This window comes from Solanum verrucosum, unplaced genomic scaffold, assembly GCF_900185275.1.
Source record: "Solanum verrucosum unplaced genomic scaffold, falcon-dt-bn FXZP01000154.1, whole genome shotgun sequence".
In the NCBI taxonomy this organism is placed as follows: domain Eukaryota; kingdom Viridiplantae; phylum Streptophyta; class Magnoliopsida; order Solanales; family Solanaceae; genus Solanum; species Solanum verrucosum.
The window spans coordinates 379,896-400,703 of NW_026020217.1; the positions used below are offsets into that span (position 1 = coordinate 379,896).

Below are 20,808 nucleotides of genomic sequence, written 5' to 3' on the forward strand. Positions count from 1 at the left end.
TAAATATATAGATAGAAAACGGACAAAAAAATAAAAAGTTGTGGGATTTTTTAATTGACAAAATTTAATTATTTATAGAAGGCATGGGATTTGGTTTTATATAATATAGAACCTGCATACTCGATGCTTTTATTTACACTCGCGGTTAAAGTGTGCGTGTGATTCTATTGAATCAATTGCGGACTAAATTATATCGGGATTATTGATTTTCCTCACTTGAGAGATGGAATGAAAAAATGTGATCTCCGTTATTAAGATTGGGATTAAATTATATTAATATAAATTTATCCTACGATTAACTGTATATCATTAGTCAAACATAATATAAATTAATCTTAAATATAATTAGGTGATATTTCACTTTATTTCGTGTATCAAACGATATTTATGCCTTACAACTTGTTTTGAATGATTATTAATGTTTTATTTTGATTGTTGTTCAATATTATGCTGAATTGTTGAATTTATTGTTAGATTTATCATTATGTAATAATGAAAATCTTTTTTACATGGCAATTAATTTAGGGTGATCGGTTATTATCTTCTTCTTTTCTTTTTTTCAATTTGTTAGTATTTAATATCTATTATATTTCATTATTTGCTCAATCTTTTACAATAAATTTATCACTACTCTAATAATTTTTTATATAAATTTATCTTTTAAATTATTGTTGTATAATTTTATGTGATGATCGAAAATAATATAATTTATTTATATATTACAGTCATCAAAATAATAAAATATAATACTTCATGAAACGGTATGTTAACCGTCTAAAATGTATGTTAACCGTCTAAAATAAGGTGTTAATGTAAAAGGGATCTTAACGGGAAATTACCTAATACTAATATGTAAAGATTATGAGTTAATGAAAAAAAGTAAAGGGTTTTAGTAGTTGGTAAGTATTCTCATCATTTAAAGTTGTTTATTATATTTACTTATTTTTAGTTTTTTTATTTATTTTTTTAAAAAGAGTTTTCTTTTTTGGTAATTCTTAATTTAGGGTTTTTACGTCACATGTTTAATACTATAAAATTAAATAATATTTTGATATATTTAACATATATTTAATTTAAAATTATATTTAAAAAAAATTCAAACTTCGTATCAAATCAAATAGAAGGAACATGAGTTGCTCAATACAATCATTAACCTAAAGTTAAATCTTAATAAATATCATAAATATTTTAGATAAAAGTCATGTATTTTTATTTTGAAATTCACTCTTTTAATTATTTTTTATATACGAAGTTATAAAGATAATATATGAATTTGTCATAAACAAAAATAAAATCAATACCAACATTGTAGTACATGCTAATTAGTGAAAGATAGAAACTTAACTAATTTACGGACTGATCATTTAAAACAATCAAAATTAAAATCTAAAAAAAAACATTTTTATTTATGATGATAGAAAAATTATATATTGTATATCGTTAAATAGCATTTTCTAGTTTTTTTTTTAAATGTTTATAAATTTTCTTGCATAATGACATAGGAATAGACTCCTTTCTCCAAATTATATCAAGTTTTTATTTTAATATTTCAAGTTATAACAAAAACTCTCTTATAATCATTAAAAAAAAACTACTCTATGTATTATAAAGTCACATTTAATATTTTTAATTAGTTATTATTCCCTTATATAGTGTGTTGTAAATCTTGTTTCAATTTTTTATATTTTTAGTTAAAACTATAATTTTATTTGATATTTTATAACTTTGAACTAAATTACCTAAGGTTTATTATCAAGTTTTTAGTTTAATAGTTCAAGTTATAACAAAAACTCTATTATGATCATTAGAAGGAAAAAAACTGTTATATGTATTATAATAAGTCACATTTAATATTTTCAAAAGGTTATTATTCCCTTAATTAGTGTGTTGTAAATCTTATTTCAATTTTTAGTTAAAACTATAATTTTATAACTTTGAACTAAATTACCTAACGTTTATCATTTACCAATAAGATTTTTGAGAGTAAAAACTAATGTATTCTATTACAACAAATCGATAACATTTTATTTATTTTAAAGAATATTTTTTAAAATTATATAATAAGATACTTACATAAATGACTAACATACTGGTTCTTGGTATATGTAACAACAAAAATATAAAAATAACTAATTATATAATAAAAACAAGTTTTTCAAGGTCTTTTATTTTTTGAAGGCCTAAAGCACATTCTTTAATGACTTTATTCTTGAGCCACCAATGGAAGGGAGTAGTATATTGTGGTATTAGTTATCTTTGAATTCAGTTATTGGATTTGTTTAGTGAAAATATTTGTATGTCACGTAGTTTTTAAAAAAAATATGATTTTCCATTGGATTTAAAATGGTAGTTAGAAGACCAAACTACATGTGAGGTTCTATTATAATTTTTCATTGTTTAGCCTCTAAATTAGATTAGACTAATATTTATTTGCCTCATGTATCAACTTGATAAGTGAATGAAATATGTCTTAAAGTATATTTATAATAATATACGATTGATATATATACTTCAATTTATAGCTCAATTATAATAAAGTATGATAATTTTGTATGAACATCATACGGGTAAAACTTTACTTCACGTATAAGTATTTATTTTCTAGCATATATCTTGATATAGTGATTTTAGACTAAAATAATTCTGAATATGTATTAATAAACAAACCAACTACAATAAATGTTGGCATAATTTATATGGATATAATTCTAAGATGTCACTATTAAAATTTTGAAACAAAAAAAAAAAAAAACATACAAGCTTTAGAAGGACTTTTTTTTTTTTACATATAAAAGTTAATTAGATACGTATATCATTTTAAGAGATCACTTGAATTCAATCTTACAAAGGACATTTTGCAATTTTAAGGTATCCTCTTCTATATTTTATATTTTATTTTATTTTTACATGTTTATTAAAAAAATCATAAATAGAAAAGATGTTTTTACTAATTTACCCTTTTAACTCCTTTTTAAAATAAAATTATGTGGTTACCTGTCAATACCAAATTAACAATAGAGGAACTTTCGAAAAACTTTACAATATTTATATATTCTTTTTTTAAAAATAATAAAAATTAATTAATTATATCTTTGCTTTGTAAATGAGTAAATAAATTAAGACATGTAATATAAAATAGAGGAAATAACAAGTTTCTAATTCAAACCTCTAGTTTTGCCTCAAAGTTACTTTTATGTTTACTTGCTTGTGAATTAATTTGAGTTAAAAGATTCTTGACTTGCCTAATTTTTCAAACTAATTTGGCTGCAATACATTCTTTACGTGGATAACACGTCTTAGTTATTATAATTATTATTTATTAATTTACATTTATAACTTTCGTCGTCATTATTATTATTATTAATTTTGCACAAATAAAAGAGAAATACGTAACTTATAGTCTTATACCATAAATACGTTAAATTGTTCCTTTTTAACAAATTATAACTCATAATATTTAAATTTGAACGGCCGAACAATTAATGTGTCTAATTGAAACTGAAGTTTTAATAAAATCTTATATTATAATTGTTTTTATTGATTATATATTTATTGCAGATATACCAGCAACATTTCCAAACTTCAAACCCTCATAACTCTCTCATCTCTCAATCGATTTGGGCGATTCAAAAGGCAAAGTTGTGAGATTTTTCGAGGACAACGTGTTGGTGAGCTCGGATAGTGATTTGGAGTCCCCGTTTGAGGTAATTTTCAAAAAATACCTGCTACCGCACCCTTTTTGTGAGCTTAATTTTGGAAATTTTTGAGACTTGTTAGTTAGTTGTAGTTAGCTTATAGATTACTTTAGTTAGTTCTTTGTACACTCGTGTGCATTCTCTTGTTTAGTTTCCACCCTCAGACCCATTACTTGTTGTTCCGAGTTACGGGGTGGCTTACCTACTGGTGGGTTATAGTAGGTGCATCATGACTTGAGAAATCGAGTCGTGACAAGTTGAATCTTATTATTATTATTACATCAAATTAAATTTTCGATAAAAAATCATAAACTTCAGTTTCACCATATATAATATTTTTATCGTGGATTCCAATATCATATGATTAATAATAAAAACAAAATTAGAATATTTGATGGGTATTATACAAAAAGAGATTTTTACCCTACACAACAATTCAATAAACCAACAATTATAAATTTATAATAAGCCAAAATGAGTACAAATTATGAAAAGACTAGGTGAGTGAAATTATTTCAGCTGGTTGGCTAAAAAGTAAAAATATTAATATTTCATTATGTAATTATGGAACAATTATGAAAAATTAAATAAAAATTGGAGAGTGGAGAGAGTGGGGAAGAAAAGAAAGGAATATAGGGAACTTAAAGGACCAGCTGGATGACAGCTGGGAGTGAATAATGTGAGTTGTAATTTGATGTTGACATCACACACTTTACATATACTGTGATTCATAAAGATGGTTTCTTGTTGGTGAGAGTTCGATTTTTGAGTTTGTAATTTAAATTTTCGAGACATGAAAATAATTATTAGTATTCACATTAGGATAAACAGTATACATCACATCTTTTGAGATGCAGATCTTATTTGGAGTATAATGTATTTCTCCTTTGAATCATAAAAACAATCACTAATATTATTTGTATTAAAATAAGTCATCTATATGGCATTTTTTTGAAGTCTAGATCTTATTTAGAGTATAAAGTATTTCTTTTTTAAATCGTAAAAGCAATCACTAATATTATGTACTTTAAAATAAGGCATTTACATTGCATTTTTCGCGCCGGGAAGTCCAATATTGGGGTAAAGCGCTCCCTAACAAAGGCGACTCCATACCAAGGAGCCTCGAACCCGCGACCTCTTGGTTAAGGATGAAGGATTACTTACCACTCCACCACAACCCTTGGTGGTTCTTTATCATAATATATTTTTATAATTTAAAATAATTTATTTTAAATTTTTTGTTTTACCCTAAATAATATTCTGAGTTCAAAATATTACAGCACATAGTGGTGTCACTTAGGACAGTTTTTCCATACAGTCTGTTGAGGTAATGTCTCAAGTGTTATTTATACAATTTCAATTTTTGGGAATTTTGATACGATTAAATATTCTTTTTGTTCTATTTCATATATTATTATTTTTAGAAAATGATATAATTTCATTTTGTCTTAAATAATATTTATTTATTTCTTGTCCAACTAAATACTACTATTACATTAAAATGAATACACTATTATATATTTTTGGTAGATGGATATGTGGACGGTGCTCTTGTGACCATTTTTAAGTCTGATAATGGAGTACATGTTTTAATACATGATGCTAGACTTAAAATAGTTTTCTTTTTTTAAAAGAAAAGTAATAATGAGATAAAGAAAGAAAACAATGTCTTTAAAATTTTGTATAGAAGAAATTGTTTTTACAAAATAATTTTGTATCATTGTTTATTGATTTTTTTTTTTTTATCCCGTAAAAAAAATCGTTTAAGAAAAATGATATGGGTAATGAATCAATCTCTATGTAAAAAGAAATGATCTCATCGATAATGAAACTATTTATTGCAAGCGGGTTCTTCTGAATTTGTTCGTTGAAAAACTATACTATGTAAATATATATAAAAGAAAAAAAAAAAAGGTTTTTTAGTTTCCCCTTGCTAGAATTTAGGACTCCACCTCTAAAACTTAGGGGAAAAGGAGGAAAGAAAAAATCAAATGCTCATAATATTTGGACAATATATATGAGAATAAATAGACCTTTAAATTTCAATGCCCATAACTAACACTCTATTTGGATCATTATTACCCATTGTATTGTATTATATTGTTACTATACCTACAATACTTGTTTTGATTGTTACTTAAAATGTATTATATTGTATTGTTAAATTTCGTTGTTACGTAACAATGAAAACTCCTATTTTATGGAACAACCGATTTGATGTGTTTCCATTGTTACTTAATTTCTTTTTCCAATTATATCTTTACATAATATTTCAAAATACTATTTTACCCTTTTACCTTATATCATTTAATTCTAGTCAAACCTCCTACCCAGGAATAATTAAGGATATTTTAGTAAATTTATAAATTACAATACCATACGATACAATCAAACCAAACAATTAAAATATTATTAAACAACAACAAACAATACAATTTAGCCAAATATTGTATCTACCATACAGTACAGTACAATAGAATACAAGACAATACAATACATTATGAAACAATGGGTAACAATGATCCAAACATAGTGTAAAGGACCAAAACTGAAACATGTCACACATTAATTTAACATATTGTAGTAATTATTAATTTCCCTTTTTGACAAATATATCCACCTGATTTTGTCTAGATGTCTTTTTAGGTGGATCCTCTTTTTTTCTATTTAATAAGTAAAAAAATAATGAGACATGCCAACCTCTAAATCTAATTTTACTAGATCTATATTTATTAATTTATTTATTCTACAACTAGAACTTTCTATTACACTACTAAATACTAAAATAGTCAAGATTATTTTTGAAGTCAATATTTCATGATGTTCTCTTTAAACAATATTTTTTTTTAATCAAATATGATGAGAGTTTAATAAATTATCAAACATAGTGAGATTTCCTGAAATATGTATTGCAATAATTTTTTATATTTGTTTTGTATCAATGTACATTCACTCTGATATGATTATTAGCTTTGTATTAGCTATATAACTATTCACTCTGATACGACACTTCACACATTATTAGTGCTACGACAATTCACTTTGTATCCATTGTTATATCATGATATATACAATGACTATTCTATAACAATTCACTCGATACATTTTATAATTATCAGTATGTTCGATTATTACGGTTCAAACTATCACTATTTTTATTTTCAAAAAAGAATCCTAATATTTAATTGTGTTGAACAGGCAGAAATTTCAGTGCACGATTTTGTATATTATTAAAGAAATATATACCATATAATAAAAGAGGAAGTTGGAATTACAGAGAAGGTATATAATTTTATAATGGGTTGCTTCAGATTTTGGGTACCAACATGTTATTATTAGATTATATAACCACTACTTTTAACAAGTTTTGTTATGTTCAAGACATCGTTTAACGAATTATTTTAACTAAAATCATAGTAATAATATTAATTAATCAACATGGGGCACATGAAATAGTTGAAATTTTTCACTATTTCAAAATTTAGCAACTAAAAAAGAATAATAAAAAAAGAAAAAAGTCAGTCACATTGCTTGGTCATATATCTAGGCACGAAGTTAGGTCATGTATAGAATATACGGTATATTAGTAATGTTAAGATTAATTATATCGATATTAATTTTTATCGTTTGATTGGTTTTATCAAATGAATGAGATGTGTCAAATTTGATCTTCGGCTTAATTTAAGCCATAGAAAACTAATTTAAAAGAAAAAGAATTATCCAAATCTTACGAGAAATCTCATAGATCCCTTCATCTCAGGGTATTTTCACCCACAACGATTGTCTGATTTTTTGAGGTCCCATGAATACAAAGTCCTTATAAATATCTTTACACGTCTAAATATATCTGATTATATAACTGATTAATATCTCACGTACAAGTAACACAACATAATTTATATCCATCGCTAAGTAGTGGGAAATGTTTTGAAGAAATCAGACGAAAATAACTAAATAAATGTGTTATATAGAGCTCTTTTCTGACAAAATTGTATAGTTTTACAATTTCACCAAAATGTTATTAAACAAATTGTAGATACCATCAAAACGCTAGAAAAGAAAATATAAGTTAATATATACTCTAAGACTGAAAATATCACAAAAAACCCTTTAAAAAGGGAATAGTTTCTTAATTACATAATTCTAAAATGAAAACTAAAAAACTTCTACTAAGATTTATTTATCCTTTTTCTGGATGTGGTACATTTTTGTTATCCTACATGTAACATAAAGTTCTCTCATATTGTTATATATATATATTAATTATTCGGATATTAGTTACTCATTTCATTTTCAATTCCCATACAAATCTCCTCCTAACTATCAAACGCTACATAACTTATACAGAAACTAATACATAAATAAGTTGCTTCTTTACTAGTTACCAAACGACCGCTAAAGGTAATGTGTTAGGTGGATATAATCCTTTATAAACTCTTTTTATTCAATCTTGGCAACCTGAGCAGTATAAATTACAAACAGAGTACACAGGAAAATGATGGGTCGGTGAATTGGGTTTTGGAGAAGAGCTATTGATAGAATAGTGAACAAGCATGGGATTCTCTGAACATGTGTCATTGCCTTTCTTTATTTTTACCAAACTGTGAGAAGCAGACCTGTGGATAACACAGTACTCTCTCCGTTTTAATTTGATACAAAATTTAATAAAAAGAATTTAAAGTTTACGAGATTTTAAATATATCACGTAAAAAAGTAATAACAACAATAATATTATCAAGTGAGATATGGAAAAAATAGAATATACATACCTTACCATTATCTTATGAAGGTAGAAAAGTTATTTTCGAAAGACAAGTAAGATAAACTAATCTAATCCATTGTAAAAAATTTACAAAGCACACAGATTTTGATGGATGATGAAATGGTGATGCAAATGATATTTTAAATTGAGTGAAATGGGCATAGTTATTTATTGGTGGACAGATAGATACCTGTCAGTGTTCAGACGTTTTTGTTTGGCTGCATTTAAATATGCTGCCCCACGAGGGGAATATATATTGAAATGCTTAAAAGTTTAAAGTGAGCTGAGAAAATTGCTTTTTTTTTTTCACTCTTTATCCAGTGTCTAGTACCTAGCATTCAGCTAATTTTTTGTCTCCTAATTCCCATATTTGTACCTTTACTACCTACTCTATATACTATTGGTGACTTGTGAGTCATTAAGATACAATTTTTCTTAAAAGTTTAGTCAGACACTTGAATGAAATTTACCTATTTTCACCATCTTAACCTTTCCTATAACTTTTGTATGTGATTTATGACTTGTAGCAATGTGTGACATAATTTTCAAGTTGAATGAATGAGTTTCGAAGAAGACAAGTTCATTGTGAAAATATGAGCAAGATATACTTGGTGAGTGTTCATATCTTGATACTTTGAAAAAGTGTTGAACAAAATCGGGGATGAATGTTTATTTCAAGAGTTCATCCTTCAACCACCCAATGTGAACACGTTTTTCGCAATCTACAGTGAGTGATGCAATTAGGTAAAATGGTGATAACAACAATATACCTAGTATAATCTCACAAGTATGAGGAAGGTAGAGTGTACCCCGGCCTCATCCCCTACCTCTTGTAAAGTATGGGGCAGGTAGAGTGTACCCCGACTTCGAGGAGGTAAATAGACTATTTCTGAAAGACCATGGGCTCAAGTAATGAGGTAAAATGGTGATATGAATGTAAAAACTACTCAAGCTGATCAAAACACCGTGTAGTTGTGCTACACTCAAATTTATTACCATCTAAGAAGAAGAATAGAGGAAAACGGGAAATACACGAGAATTATGCTTACAGTAAGAGAAAGGAAACATTAACGAGGGGGGGAATTTCCTACATTTAAGACAAACCATTTCAGTCACTATGCTTGATGAAGCCCAATGATTTTACCATCACAATTATTTGTTGTACTTATAGCTTTATCTCGTGTGCGTATAAAAAGGAGATCAAAAAATGCAAACATGGCCCTCAGGGAAGTGTAGCTCTGAGTTCCTTCCTATCTGCTCCATAGGCCTGAAAAATAACACACACTGATCAGTTGAAGCCATCTAACATTCTACACCTAGAGTATTTCACCCAGAATATAAGTGCTCCTTAACGAGACATAGTCTGGTTGTAGCCTTGCAGGTTGTTCTTCCGTTCACTGTTCGGATAGTTGTATTGTTTCAAGTGATATTATGTATAAAAATTGGAGCTGCAAAGAACTAGGATTACCTCTACAAACTTAACCACTCTTTCCATAGTTCAATATCCTAAAGCTATCACTTTTTGATGAAGGTGTTTCATTAAAAAAAGCAGAAGGGCATCAAGAAGACGCATAGTTACAAGGAGCAAAAATAAAAGGAATTGCGAGCCCAAATATACTGACTCCATCTAAAACAAGAGTGCTAACAAACTCCAAAAAATGTCCAGTAGTAATTACTAGGGAGTGGGGACAACTTTGTCCTGCAAAATGGATTGAGTAAGCATTTAGCTTTAAGTGGGTGATTTGGAGTTGAGATGCCATATAAATGCTTTGAATACTTTCCAAGGGAATACAACAAAAATCACTTAAGTGATCATGCAACAAGCTACTGCAATCACTAAGCTAAAGAATTACAGAACACTAAAGCCAACGTCTGAGATTTGACCAAATGAAGCATATTAGAAGGAACCAGCTGCTATTTATGTAGCTGGGAACGAGACGGGTCTCTCAGGAAAAAGTTTAGATACCTTCTGATAGTTAATAGACTAATTAATAAAGGAAAAGGTTCCTGTGATTTAGTTATTAGATAGCCCTGGACCACATAATCCTTACACCTCATATAATAAAATTAACATATTGCTACAATATCGTCTCAACTGCTTTTATAAGTAATTAATAAAAGTCCGCTCAAGGCAACAACCACCATATCAGTATCTAGTATGGAGAGTAATGGAGGGATCCTACCACATGATCTGATTTGGACGCACTGTGCAAACAAACCTTAACAAAATTCCAAATATCTCTTGGTATTCAAGAACAAAATCTATTTGGCACTTGCTTAATTGCACATTGTCCTATCTGCGTCCTTCTAACTATACACAGCTAACATTACAAATGAAAAATCAAACACTTCGTAACATTGAAGATCTACGAACAGCAAAACAGCACACTTCCACTGGTACTCTCAACTAACTAGATGGTTGATCCACAAAAATATAGAGAGTTTCAAGTTTGAAGCATCTCCTATCTCTTCATACCATAAAACTTAGATTAGCAGTCCCAATAGTTTGTAATTCTTCTTTTGTCTCACCGTGTTCTTCATGCCATTAACATGCTCACACACAACATTTTACCAGAGAAATGGAAAGCAGTGAGAATAACCTAACCACATTCCTATTTACTCTATCACACTATAGTAACAGTGATTAAAATATTATCAAGCGCACAGCATGCTGCGCTACTACTACAGTTATCAAGAGTTTGCCTTCCCAATATTTTGTCAACTCGATGGTAAGGCCAACAACAACTATTGACAGAATAACTGCAATTGGGCTTGCCTCCATAAAGATCAAAAGAGTTCTTCCTTTGTTTGGGAATTATTCTTTTTTTTCAAAAAAAAAAAAAAGTAAAAGTTTTTACTGAGGTCCTCACAGGCCACTCTTATAAAAGATAAAATCATGTCCAACTCCCAAGTCGCTGTACCTCATTTAGTATCCAGCTACAGAAGAGGCACAACACAATGGCAATTTGACAAGAACGGGGTACTTTAGCACATGGCAACTCTGGATATCTAAATGAATAAATGTGTTTATCACTAGTGGAAGTACTCTCAGAAGAATACCAGGCAAGGACCAGTGACTAAAAAAAATTCAAGCCGAGGATGCTTACTCTGGTTACCAAGAGTTTATCTCTTCTCAATATACTGTCAAATGGAAAGTAATGCCAAAGCGACTATTGACACAAAAACTGATCCCTTTGTGTGAGCTGGTTTCCATAAAGCTTGCAAAGTAATACTTCCTTGGTTCAGGGATTTTCTTTTAAAAGTCATTAGTTTTTACCAAGGTGTCCTCGATATTCAATGATCGGATTACATCATCAACCCCATCAACTTAACTCCATGGGCCACTCTTATAAAAGAGAAGATCATCTGAGAGTGAGACTCACAGTCACCCTAGCTCCTTGTTTAAGCAATTATAAAAGAGGCACAACACAATGAACTACAAGAACAGGGTATGCTAAAGCACATGACATCTACGGTTATACGAATAAATGTGTTCACTGCTAGTCAAAGTGCTCTCAGCAGAATACTAGGCCCAGACCATATTTACTGAAGTTTATTTCAAGGATGGATTTCCATTCATAATAATTTTCACATAATAATGCGCCATCTTGTTGTTATGTTGGGGATTGGGGGTAGAATTCAGTTGCAACTGATTTCGTAAGTGCTATATAACGTTTTCTAAAGAAAATTTGCAAGTATAACTCAATTTATAGACAATACACTCTTCAGTAAATAATATAAAGAGATGAACTAATGAATTGGAACAATTGCATACCTCAACTCCAAACCCTTTCACATATACATTGGTGAAGAGCTCAGAAGGGTCAGGCATGGGGCTCTCCTGGAATACAGTATAAGCAGTTACTAATCAGCTAAGAAAGTAGTTACCGTAATTAGAAACACTAAAGAATAGAAGATAAAGCACCGCCCTCACCTTTGCTTTAGCAATAGCTTCATCTACAACTTTTCTATTTTCTTTCTCAATATCCTGGAGAGAAGGAACAAAAACCAACAAAAGATTTGAGCAGTCCTTTCAAGATCAACGCCACGCTAAACATAGTTTCCCTGGGTACAAGCTTTAGAAAGTAGTCTTTACCTTCAGCTCTGCCTCAGTGGCTATATTATGGGCTAATATGAGGCTCCTGATTCTTTCAACAGGATCACGTTCCTGTAAAGTTAATGATAATCTTATTAAGATTTTCTCTGCAACATTCACAGGCTTAGATGTATTAGAAAGTCTAGGATGTATTGACCTGTCTAACACCACTAATCTCATCACGAGTGCGGTAGGTGCTTCCAGGATCAGACATAGAGTGACCATGGTACCTATAGGTGTCCATTTCAAGAATCTGAACCAGATTGAAAGAACATTAAAATGTTAAGTGTTAACATAATTGCTACCAATTAAAAATTCCTAAAATTAGTCTCATGTATAAAAATTCATCACAATGAACTTGTGGATTCTATTAAACAATCATATAAAAGATAAATAAGGACATATTTAGATAATAGTAACGCCAGTTACAATTTCATTCTAGTATCACTTTTATTTCTTCTCCTCTTCTTTCCTCCTGTCAATATTTCTAGGCCAAAGCTCACTCTTCTTAACAGTTTCTATAAAATTATTAGAGTACATAATTGACATGAGGCATCTAAAACATTATGGTTTACAGCGTACAAGGCATGTACAAATAAGAAATTACATAACAAAAAGAACTACTGCCAACTACTACTGAAAATTAATCTGGAACGAGGCATGATATGTGCCTTACCAGAAAAGAGAGAGAGAAGGGAAGAGGCATGATATGTGCTTACAATTGGTCCATTCTTGAGGGCGTGTTGCTTAGCAAATGTGCATGCTTGTTTAACGGCAAAGACATCCATACCATCTACCTGTTTAACATAAAAAAAAAAAAAGAACACAAGAGTCACAAAACATCAATATTTTATTTCCTACATCACTAAGTGAAACTTAATAATTGATCCTCATATAATAATCTCTATTTCTGCTCCATCTTTGTGGCAGGAGAAGCTCTCTCCTCTTTTTGTTTTTTCCGTCTTCTCCTTTTCTTGCTAGGCCTGCCTGCGGTAAAACTAATACAATCTTCTACATAATCTAGCACTACCTCGATCGTAGTAGAAGGACCATCTAGGTAAATATAACACGTGCATCATACGCGCCTAGACATCCTAGGTCTCCTAGATGTGTGCCATGCTCATGCAGCACTGCATCCATGACCCCACAAAATAGCATACGAAGTGAAGGATACCTTTTTCCTGTCAAAAGTCAAAAGGCATCCTTTGTCTCTTTCTTTTCTTTTCCTTTTAGACAAGTCAAAACAACTTATATATATTTTCAGGAGACTTCTCTGGTATTTTTTTAATGACTGAGACTTCTCTAGTATTTGCAAGGTTATTTTCACTTAATTCAGTGGACATACATTGTTTTCTGGAGTTTAACGTCTTGGCTACAATAAAAACCTATCTTCAAAAATTCTAGGAAATGATTCTTTTGCTTGCTCAAGTATGCAGCAGATGCAGAATCCTTAGAACCAATGCACCAAAAGCAGGAGCTTAATGGGCAAGGACAAGGTATAATAGTTGTAAGCTACCTTTAATTCACCATGGAAAGATACTAAAGTTTAAACAGACTTAAGAGAGTCTGTGACCGAAAACATCCCCAAGTATCCCCACGAGTTAAGGTACATCCTTAAAATATCCATGTGAACAAAAAAATCCCTATTATCTTCCAAAATTCACAATTTTCATCCATCCATTAAACGAAGTTAGAAAAATTAACAGAACCTAGAAAACACATGAGTGACACGTGGGATTAGAGCCATCTCAATTCCCAAAACTTCTTTGTTATTCTTCTAACCAATCATCATCTAGAAAAACAAGTGGACATTTTTTTGGACTTTGAGACTCCTTCCTGCCTTCGTTTCTTTCTCGTGTGTGGTTTCCAATTGACGTAAGGTTTAAGTCATGATGAGTTGATTTCGAATCTGTAAAGTTGTTCTAAGCAAAGACAGTGATAAAGAAGGTTCTTTCAACACCTAATCGAGAAATAGACTGCTTTGTCCTGAGTATAAAGATGAGTTGATTCAAACTTCAAAATGCAAGTCACTAATTTAGGAAGAAACACTGGAACCTGGGATAAAGTGGAAAAAGACTATAAAGAATGTTAGATATCTGTCTTCAAAGGTGGGATATAGCTATAAGAACAGATACATTTTAAATTTGGAGCAAAAGGTTACAGCTAAAACACCAGAAGTTGGTTAAACGTATCCAAAAACAAAACAGGACTTCTAATGTATATGGCTATATGCCATTGAGGCTGACAACGGATTTCCTGGACAGAATTAATCAGGGAACTAATCTTTTTCCATAAGCTGCCTGGCTGAGGAATATAACTCTTTCTTTTAAGATAAGTTGAGAACCAAGTTGGTCAAATGAGGAGATAGGCATTGAGGCAAGTGATAGGAAATTTGCACAATTCTCATTAAACTTAGTAGGTGACCAGAATAACAGTCATGGCTTTTTTGTTTTGTTTTGTTTTCGAAGAGCCAAAGCAAAATTGGATTTGTTTAATGGCATCTTTTTATATTATCAGCTGAAAGTTTAACATTACAACAGAAATTCCTAAGGAAAGATGGAGGACCCTAAGCATTAGTATGAAAGTGTCATTATTGACACTACATTTGTTGTCTCCTACTGACTTGAAAATTGATGGATCCACTGGTTCAGTCGTCTGAAAGTCCGAAACTAATGCAAAGGCAAGAACAAGGTTATCATAAAGCAATCACCATTATTTACGACAAATTGACACCTCCTCTATACGTATAAACTTGAAAAGATTAAACTTCAATACATGGTCATGACTATGCAAGATGGCAGACAAGTGTGGCTTCAGAAAGAGATTATTTGGTGGTGAAAGGATGTCAAAACGAGTTTCATTTGATTCAAAGTCTGATTGAGACTGGTGCAAGTCACCTGAAATTTGAGTTTCCTCAGTTTTCTAACTTTGAATATTAGAAGGATGAAAGTTGTTAATTTTGGAAAACAATAATGACGTCTTTTGTTGACATGGATATTTAAGGATTTACCTTTAACCTGTGGGCATGCTTAAGGGATGTCAGAAACTCAATTTTAGTTTATTCTAGATTTAATAACAAATGTTTATTTGAGTATTACACTATTACTAGCACATTCACCTACCTATCAGCTTCCAAAATAAAAGACAGCACAAATCAAGATCATCCAATTCCTCCCTATAAGCTTCAACAAAAAGGAGATGCACATTACCCTCAGACCAGGAACATAATCTCCTCTCTTGTAATAAGCTGGACTTTTTGCAGCCCTCCATTCTGCTGTCCCCATTCCATCTACATCAGCAAAACAGCATTTGAAGTGACGACGCATTACATACTTAACAAAGAAGGCGATGAATCTTAATTTTTTCAGTATCAAATGCCAATTGTAGTCTATAATTTGTAAGTCATTAGCTATGGGGACATTCTATCCATCAGAATATTACAGAAAAACACTCAAACACTCGCAACATATACACAATTTTGACTATGAAGGCAAGAACTTATGGAAGCAAGTGTACTTATCAATCAAATGTGTATTGCTACTTAAAATAATTATAAAAACTCGGACTTTTTAAGTATTACTACTACTAATTGAAAGAGAATTCCGTTTCTTACAGTGGTTATTCTCACAAACTAAAATTGCAGGAAGATCCCATAATGCAGCCATATTCAAAGCCTCAAACAATTGCCCTTGATTAGCAGCACCATCACCATACATGGCAAAAGTCACATAATCCTCTTTTTTATACTTCTGTGCAAATGCCAATCCAATCCCTAAAGGAACCTGAGCACCAACAATACCATGACCTCCATAAAATCCATTTTCCTTCTTATAAAAATGCATCGAACCACCTTTACCTCTCGAACAACCATCTCTCCTTCCCATAAGCTCCGCAAACGACTCCACTAAAGTTCCACCACGACCGAGGAAGATACAATGATCTCTATAAGCAGTAATAATACAGTCCTTTTTGGTAATTGCAGCTTCCATACCAACAGCAACAGCTTCCTGTCCGTCATACAGATGGCAAAATCCACGGATGAGTTTTGCTTTGTAGAGAGAATCAGCAGCGATCTCCATCCGACGCATCTCCGTCATGTCCTTGAAGAAAGTCATGAGTTCCTTAGGGCTTGTCTCGACGGAGGGGGAAGGAGGATCGATGTTGTGGCTGGTGAAAGGGAGACTTGTCTCCACGGTGATTGTGGCGGTGGAGTCCGATGATAGGCGGCGCGTGGCGCACACCGCCGCCGATAACGGCTTCATGAAGTGGTTAATGGTTCGGCTTGTTGATAGAGCCATCTTTCGATCTGTATTGAGTGAATCTGTCAAAAGAAAAAAAGCAAAGAAGAGAGAGTTTGGTGAGGTGCTAAAATGGAGAGGGAAGAAGGAAAGTGGAAATTTTATATATTATTTAGTTAAAAATAGAAATAAGCATATTTGCATGTTTAGTCCTTCGGTTATTGATAAATTTAACTGTTAGCTCTTTATTAGACTATATACTTTTGCTTCTTTATTATAGGAGACATTTTATACTAATATTTAAACTATTTTTTAGGAATATTTCATCATCCTAAAATGTGGAATAGCAAATACGATTTTAACAAATTCATCTTACCGTTGAGAAATAACGTCTTTTTCCTACTAAGAGAAAATTGTAAAAAATCGGCCATATGGTTTGACGAAGCAAATAAGAGAACATTTTTATCATGTGGTCAGCGATTCAGTAAGAAGGGTTATGGAGTGATATTTTGTGAACCTCATAACTTCGAAAGAATTTTAAGCGAGAACAAAAATGATTAGCGGCTCGTGAAGTAGCCCTCTTTCTTACAAAAAAAGGATACATGCCCCCTTCCTTACAGTCAAGTAGAGAAAAGGTTTCTATCACAAATTGAAATTGTATAATAATCACATTCCAATATACAATAATCGATTTCATACCAAGAATAGGGGTATTCATGACCAAAGGAACACCATAACCAAGAAGTTGAATACCTAACATAACAATAGAAATAAGAATTTGTGAGAATTTAATGCTTGAAAGGATTAATAGTACATATATTAATTAGTTGAAGGTTAATTATGTTTAATTAAAAACTAAAAGGATTAAAATCAAAATTTATCTATATTTGAGGGACTAAACACAAAATTTCCTCTTAAAGAAAAAAAGAAGGAAGAATCTGACTATTCGAATGTCCCATAAGTTGTTTTCTATTTATCTTATTCTTTTTATTTATGTTTTTCAATTAACACTTCGAATGTCCCATAAGTTGTTATATGTTGATTTTGGTGCATTTTTATTTTTCTTTGTTCGTTTTTAATTCTAGTATTAATTTTTAAAATGTGATTTAATTTTTTATTCCACTTATTGTAGTTAAGTCAAAAAGTAAACTATTTTATGCAAACAATTAAAATATTAGTCGTTGCATTACGTTCTTTATAAAAAAAATTGAGATTTCAACTCATTTAAATTTCTAAAAGAAAGGAGAAAAGAATCCTTTTGTCTTACTTTGATGAACAGAGATATTTGCTTATATTGTTGATAGGAGGTGACATATATCTCGTCGAAATTAGAATTAGTCGAGTGCATGAAAATTGACCTAAATATCACGATCATCAAAAAAATATTCTTCTTTCTAATTTATTAACCAAAGAATTCACATAAATTCAATATTTTTTATATTAGAATACGAAGATACATGTAAAAATGATATATCCCATTTTATTCGTTCAGATAGAAACATATTATAAAAAATAAAGGCATAATACATAAACATGACATTTAATTTGGCGTCAGCTAGCAATTATGACATTTAACTTTGGGTGTTCATAAATAGGCACTTAAAATTGTATAAAATTGAACAAATAGACACATGGCACTCTACATCACAATTTTGTGTCCTGCGTGTATTATGTCATGCAGGACACATGTGTCTATTTGTTCAATTTTATACAAGTTTAAGTGTCTACTTGTGCATACTTAAAGTTGGAAGGCATAGTCACCCGCTGAAACAAAGTTAAAAATCAAGTTTATGTATATGCCAAAAATAAATGAGCTTCAATTTTGCTTCTCCAATGATTTGATTCATAGTTTCTCTCAAAAACACATGTTGATTTTTTTGTGACGCAATCATTAATGACTATGATAGTACTACCCAAAATACTCTAGTAACTATACTATATAATGAGTGCTCAATAGATTTTTATTAATTATTTCAGTATTTTTGTCTTATTTTTCATGCACCATATAAATGTATAAAGTGGACCTTTTATGAAATATAAAAAACTCGAAATATTAGACTGGACTTTTTTTTTATCCACCTATCGATGGGTAGGCGTTAAAGGCTGCGTAGTCTATTGTTGTCAATGCCAATTGCCAACCAACGATTGCATCAAACTCAAAAGTTTTATTTCGGGTAACAAAATTTAACTCAATTTGTTTAATTCGTCCATCTGTTCACATTTAAATGTGTTAATATTAATTCAATTCATTTTAATTTATTAAAAATTTAATTGGTATGTAATTTATTTTTTTTACCCTCCCTAGGAGCTCCCACCCCTTTTTGCTTCCTTGGTGACTCAAACTCACAAACTTCGGATTGAAAGTGAGGGGTGCTTACCATCCGAGCAACTCCCTCTCATCATTGATATGTAACTCAATTGACTCGTAATGAATTTTTTTAATTTGATATATTATATATATAAAAATACTTTATTGTTCCATTAATTTATTTAATTGACTTGGTTATATAGAAGAATTACCTTGTATGTTTCAAATAGCAGGGAAAAAGGAAAAATATGAAGGGTTATTTACTTTCTTCATATGGATTGTGTTAACGCTTTTTAATTGAATTTTTATTTATTAGATATTCTCAAAAAGTAACAATGAGTTATTCACTGGAAAGTTACTATTTTTTTAGTTGTGTGGTTTTAGTGTTAGTATACTCAAAATTAAACGATTTTATGCTAGAAAAGATAATTAAATGACCTTTGTAGGAAGAAAAAATGTGATTGTTATGTGAACTTGTAGAATTACTTGATATGTTGTTGTTGTTGTTTTGGTACTATTCTTAGCCTAAGAACTACATTAAGCATTAGTAGTTAAATTCAAATTTCCAAAATATAATTAATGAGATTAGTTTAGTAATATAAATGTGTAATACATATGTTCTTAAATGAAGTGTTAAGTCAATACAAGTCTAATAAAATGAAACGAAGGAAATAGTTAAGACTTAAAGGCTATTTTTTTTTCCTGAGAATTACCTAAAAATGCAAAATTGGGAATCTAATTATGGTTATAAGGGATATTTCTACTCAATTACCTAACACAATACTTAAGTTTTTAAAACTATTACAACTCCTTGATTTTAAATTTCAATCATTTCCACTTTCCTTAAAGAGAGCAAAATATTCATGTCTCAGTCGAAAGAGATTTATTTTCTTCATTTTATGATATGTTTGATCTTTCCAAATATTGTTTATACAGTTGGTAAATTACTATACATATATCTATTGTTCATATATATGGGACATTCTCACACTTTTCTTTTTATTTCCCACTTGGTGTCCGGAGCCCGCATTAGAGCCTCAACTAAATTCAAATTGCGCACTCCATGGCCCATCATTCGGAATGACTCTCCCAACAAAATTTTCTCCATACTCAATACTCAAATCTGAGACATCCAATTAATGATAGAGTAGTCACACCACTGCACCACACTCGGATATTCTCATACTTAGAAAGGCTATATGATCTTTACTCATACTATCTTTTTTATATATTATAAGCATAGATGTTGATGGTCTAGCTTCTTGACATTTTAGATATTGACACATTCATCAAATAAATATGTACAATGAATTTCTACAAGCTAAGGAGGATGTCCTGATGAAATATATATGGACTATTGACTAACCACAATGATTTAAGTGCCAAGAGGGAAAAAGACCAATTTGTAGGCTTCTTAAATTTTCATATGATTTAAAACACAATAAAATTCAAAGCTATTGAAAGTTGTGGTGCATCTTGGATCCACTCAAAGTGAATACGATCACTAATTGTTACACTAATGAATCATTTTCATATTTTAATTCATTCTCACTAATAACGTACATAAAGTAAACATAAATAACTATAAATAATTATAAATCATAATAAATGTGCTGAATAATGTAAATGCAGAATAATACAATTGAAATACCACAAAGATCTGATAATATAAGTTAAGAACTTCTAAAATTGAAAGATAAATACATAAA

General features: G+C 30.3%; 1 protein-coding gene across 1 annotated transcript; it reads right to left on the reverse strand.

Annotated features, from left to right (window-relative positions):
• Nucleotides 1-9,415: 9,415 nt before the first annotated feature.
• On the reverse strand, nt 9,416-16,935 carry LOC125830769 (pyruvate dehydrogenase E1 component subunit alpha, mitochondrial). Its single transcript, XM_049509940.1, has 8 exons — nt 16,167-16,935; nt 15,763-15,842; nt 13,273-13,350; nt 12,711-12,806; nt 12,554-12,625; nt 12,392-12,445; nt 12,233-12,298; nt 9,416-9,724 (listed from the first exon to the last, which is right to left on the reverse strand). Exons 1-8 carry the CDS (start codon nt 16,849-16,851, stop codon nt 9,680-9,682), a joined length of 1,176 nt encoding a protein of 391 aa, XP_049365897.1. The 5' UTR covers nt 16,852-16,935; the 3' UTR covers nt 9,416-9,679.
• Nucleotides 16,936-20,808: the final 3,873 nt, after the last annotated feature.

Bases quoted from the DNA above. Each gene is read 5' to 3' on its own strand.
- LOC125830769 (XM_049509940.1), bottom strand. From the start codon at position 16,851: ATGGCTCTATCAACAAGCCGAACCATTAACCACTTCATGAAGCCGTTA. The intron at 12,446-12,553 runs GTAAAGACTACT...CCTTCTCTCCAG, and splicing joins CCACTGAGGCAGAGCTGAAG to GATATTGAGAAAGAAAATAG. The intron at 9,725-12,232 runs GTATGCAATTGT...GTTATTTTTCAG, and splicing joins TGAAAGGGTTTGGAGTTGAG to GCCTATGGAGCAGATAGGAA.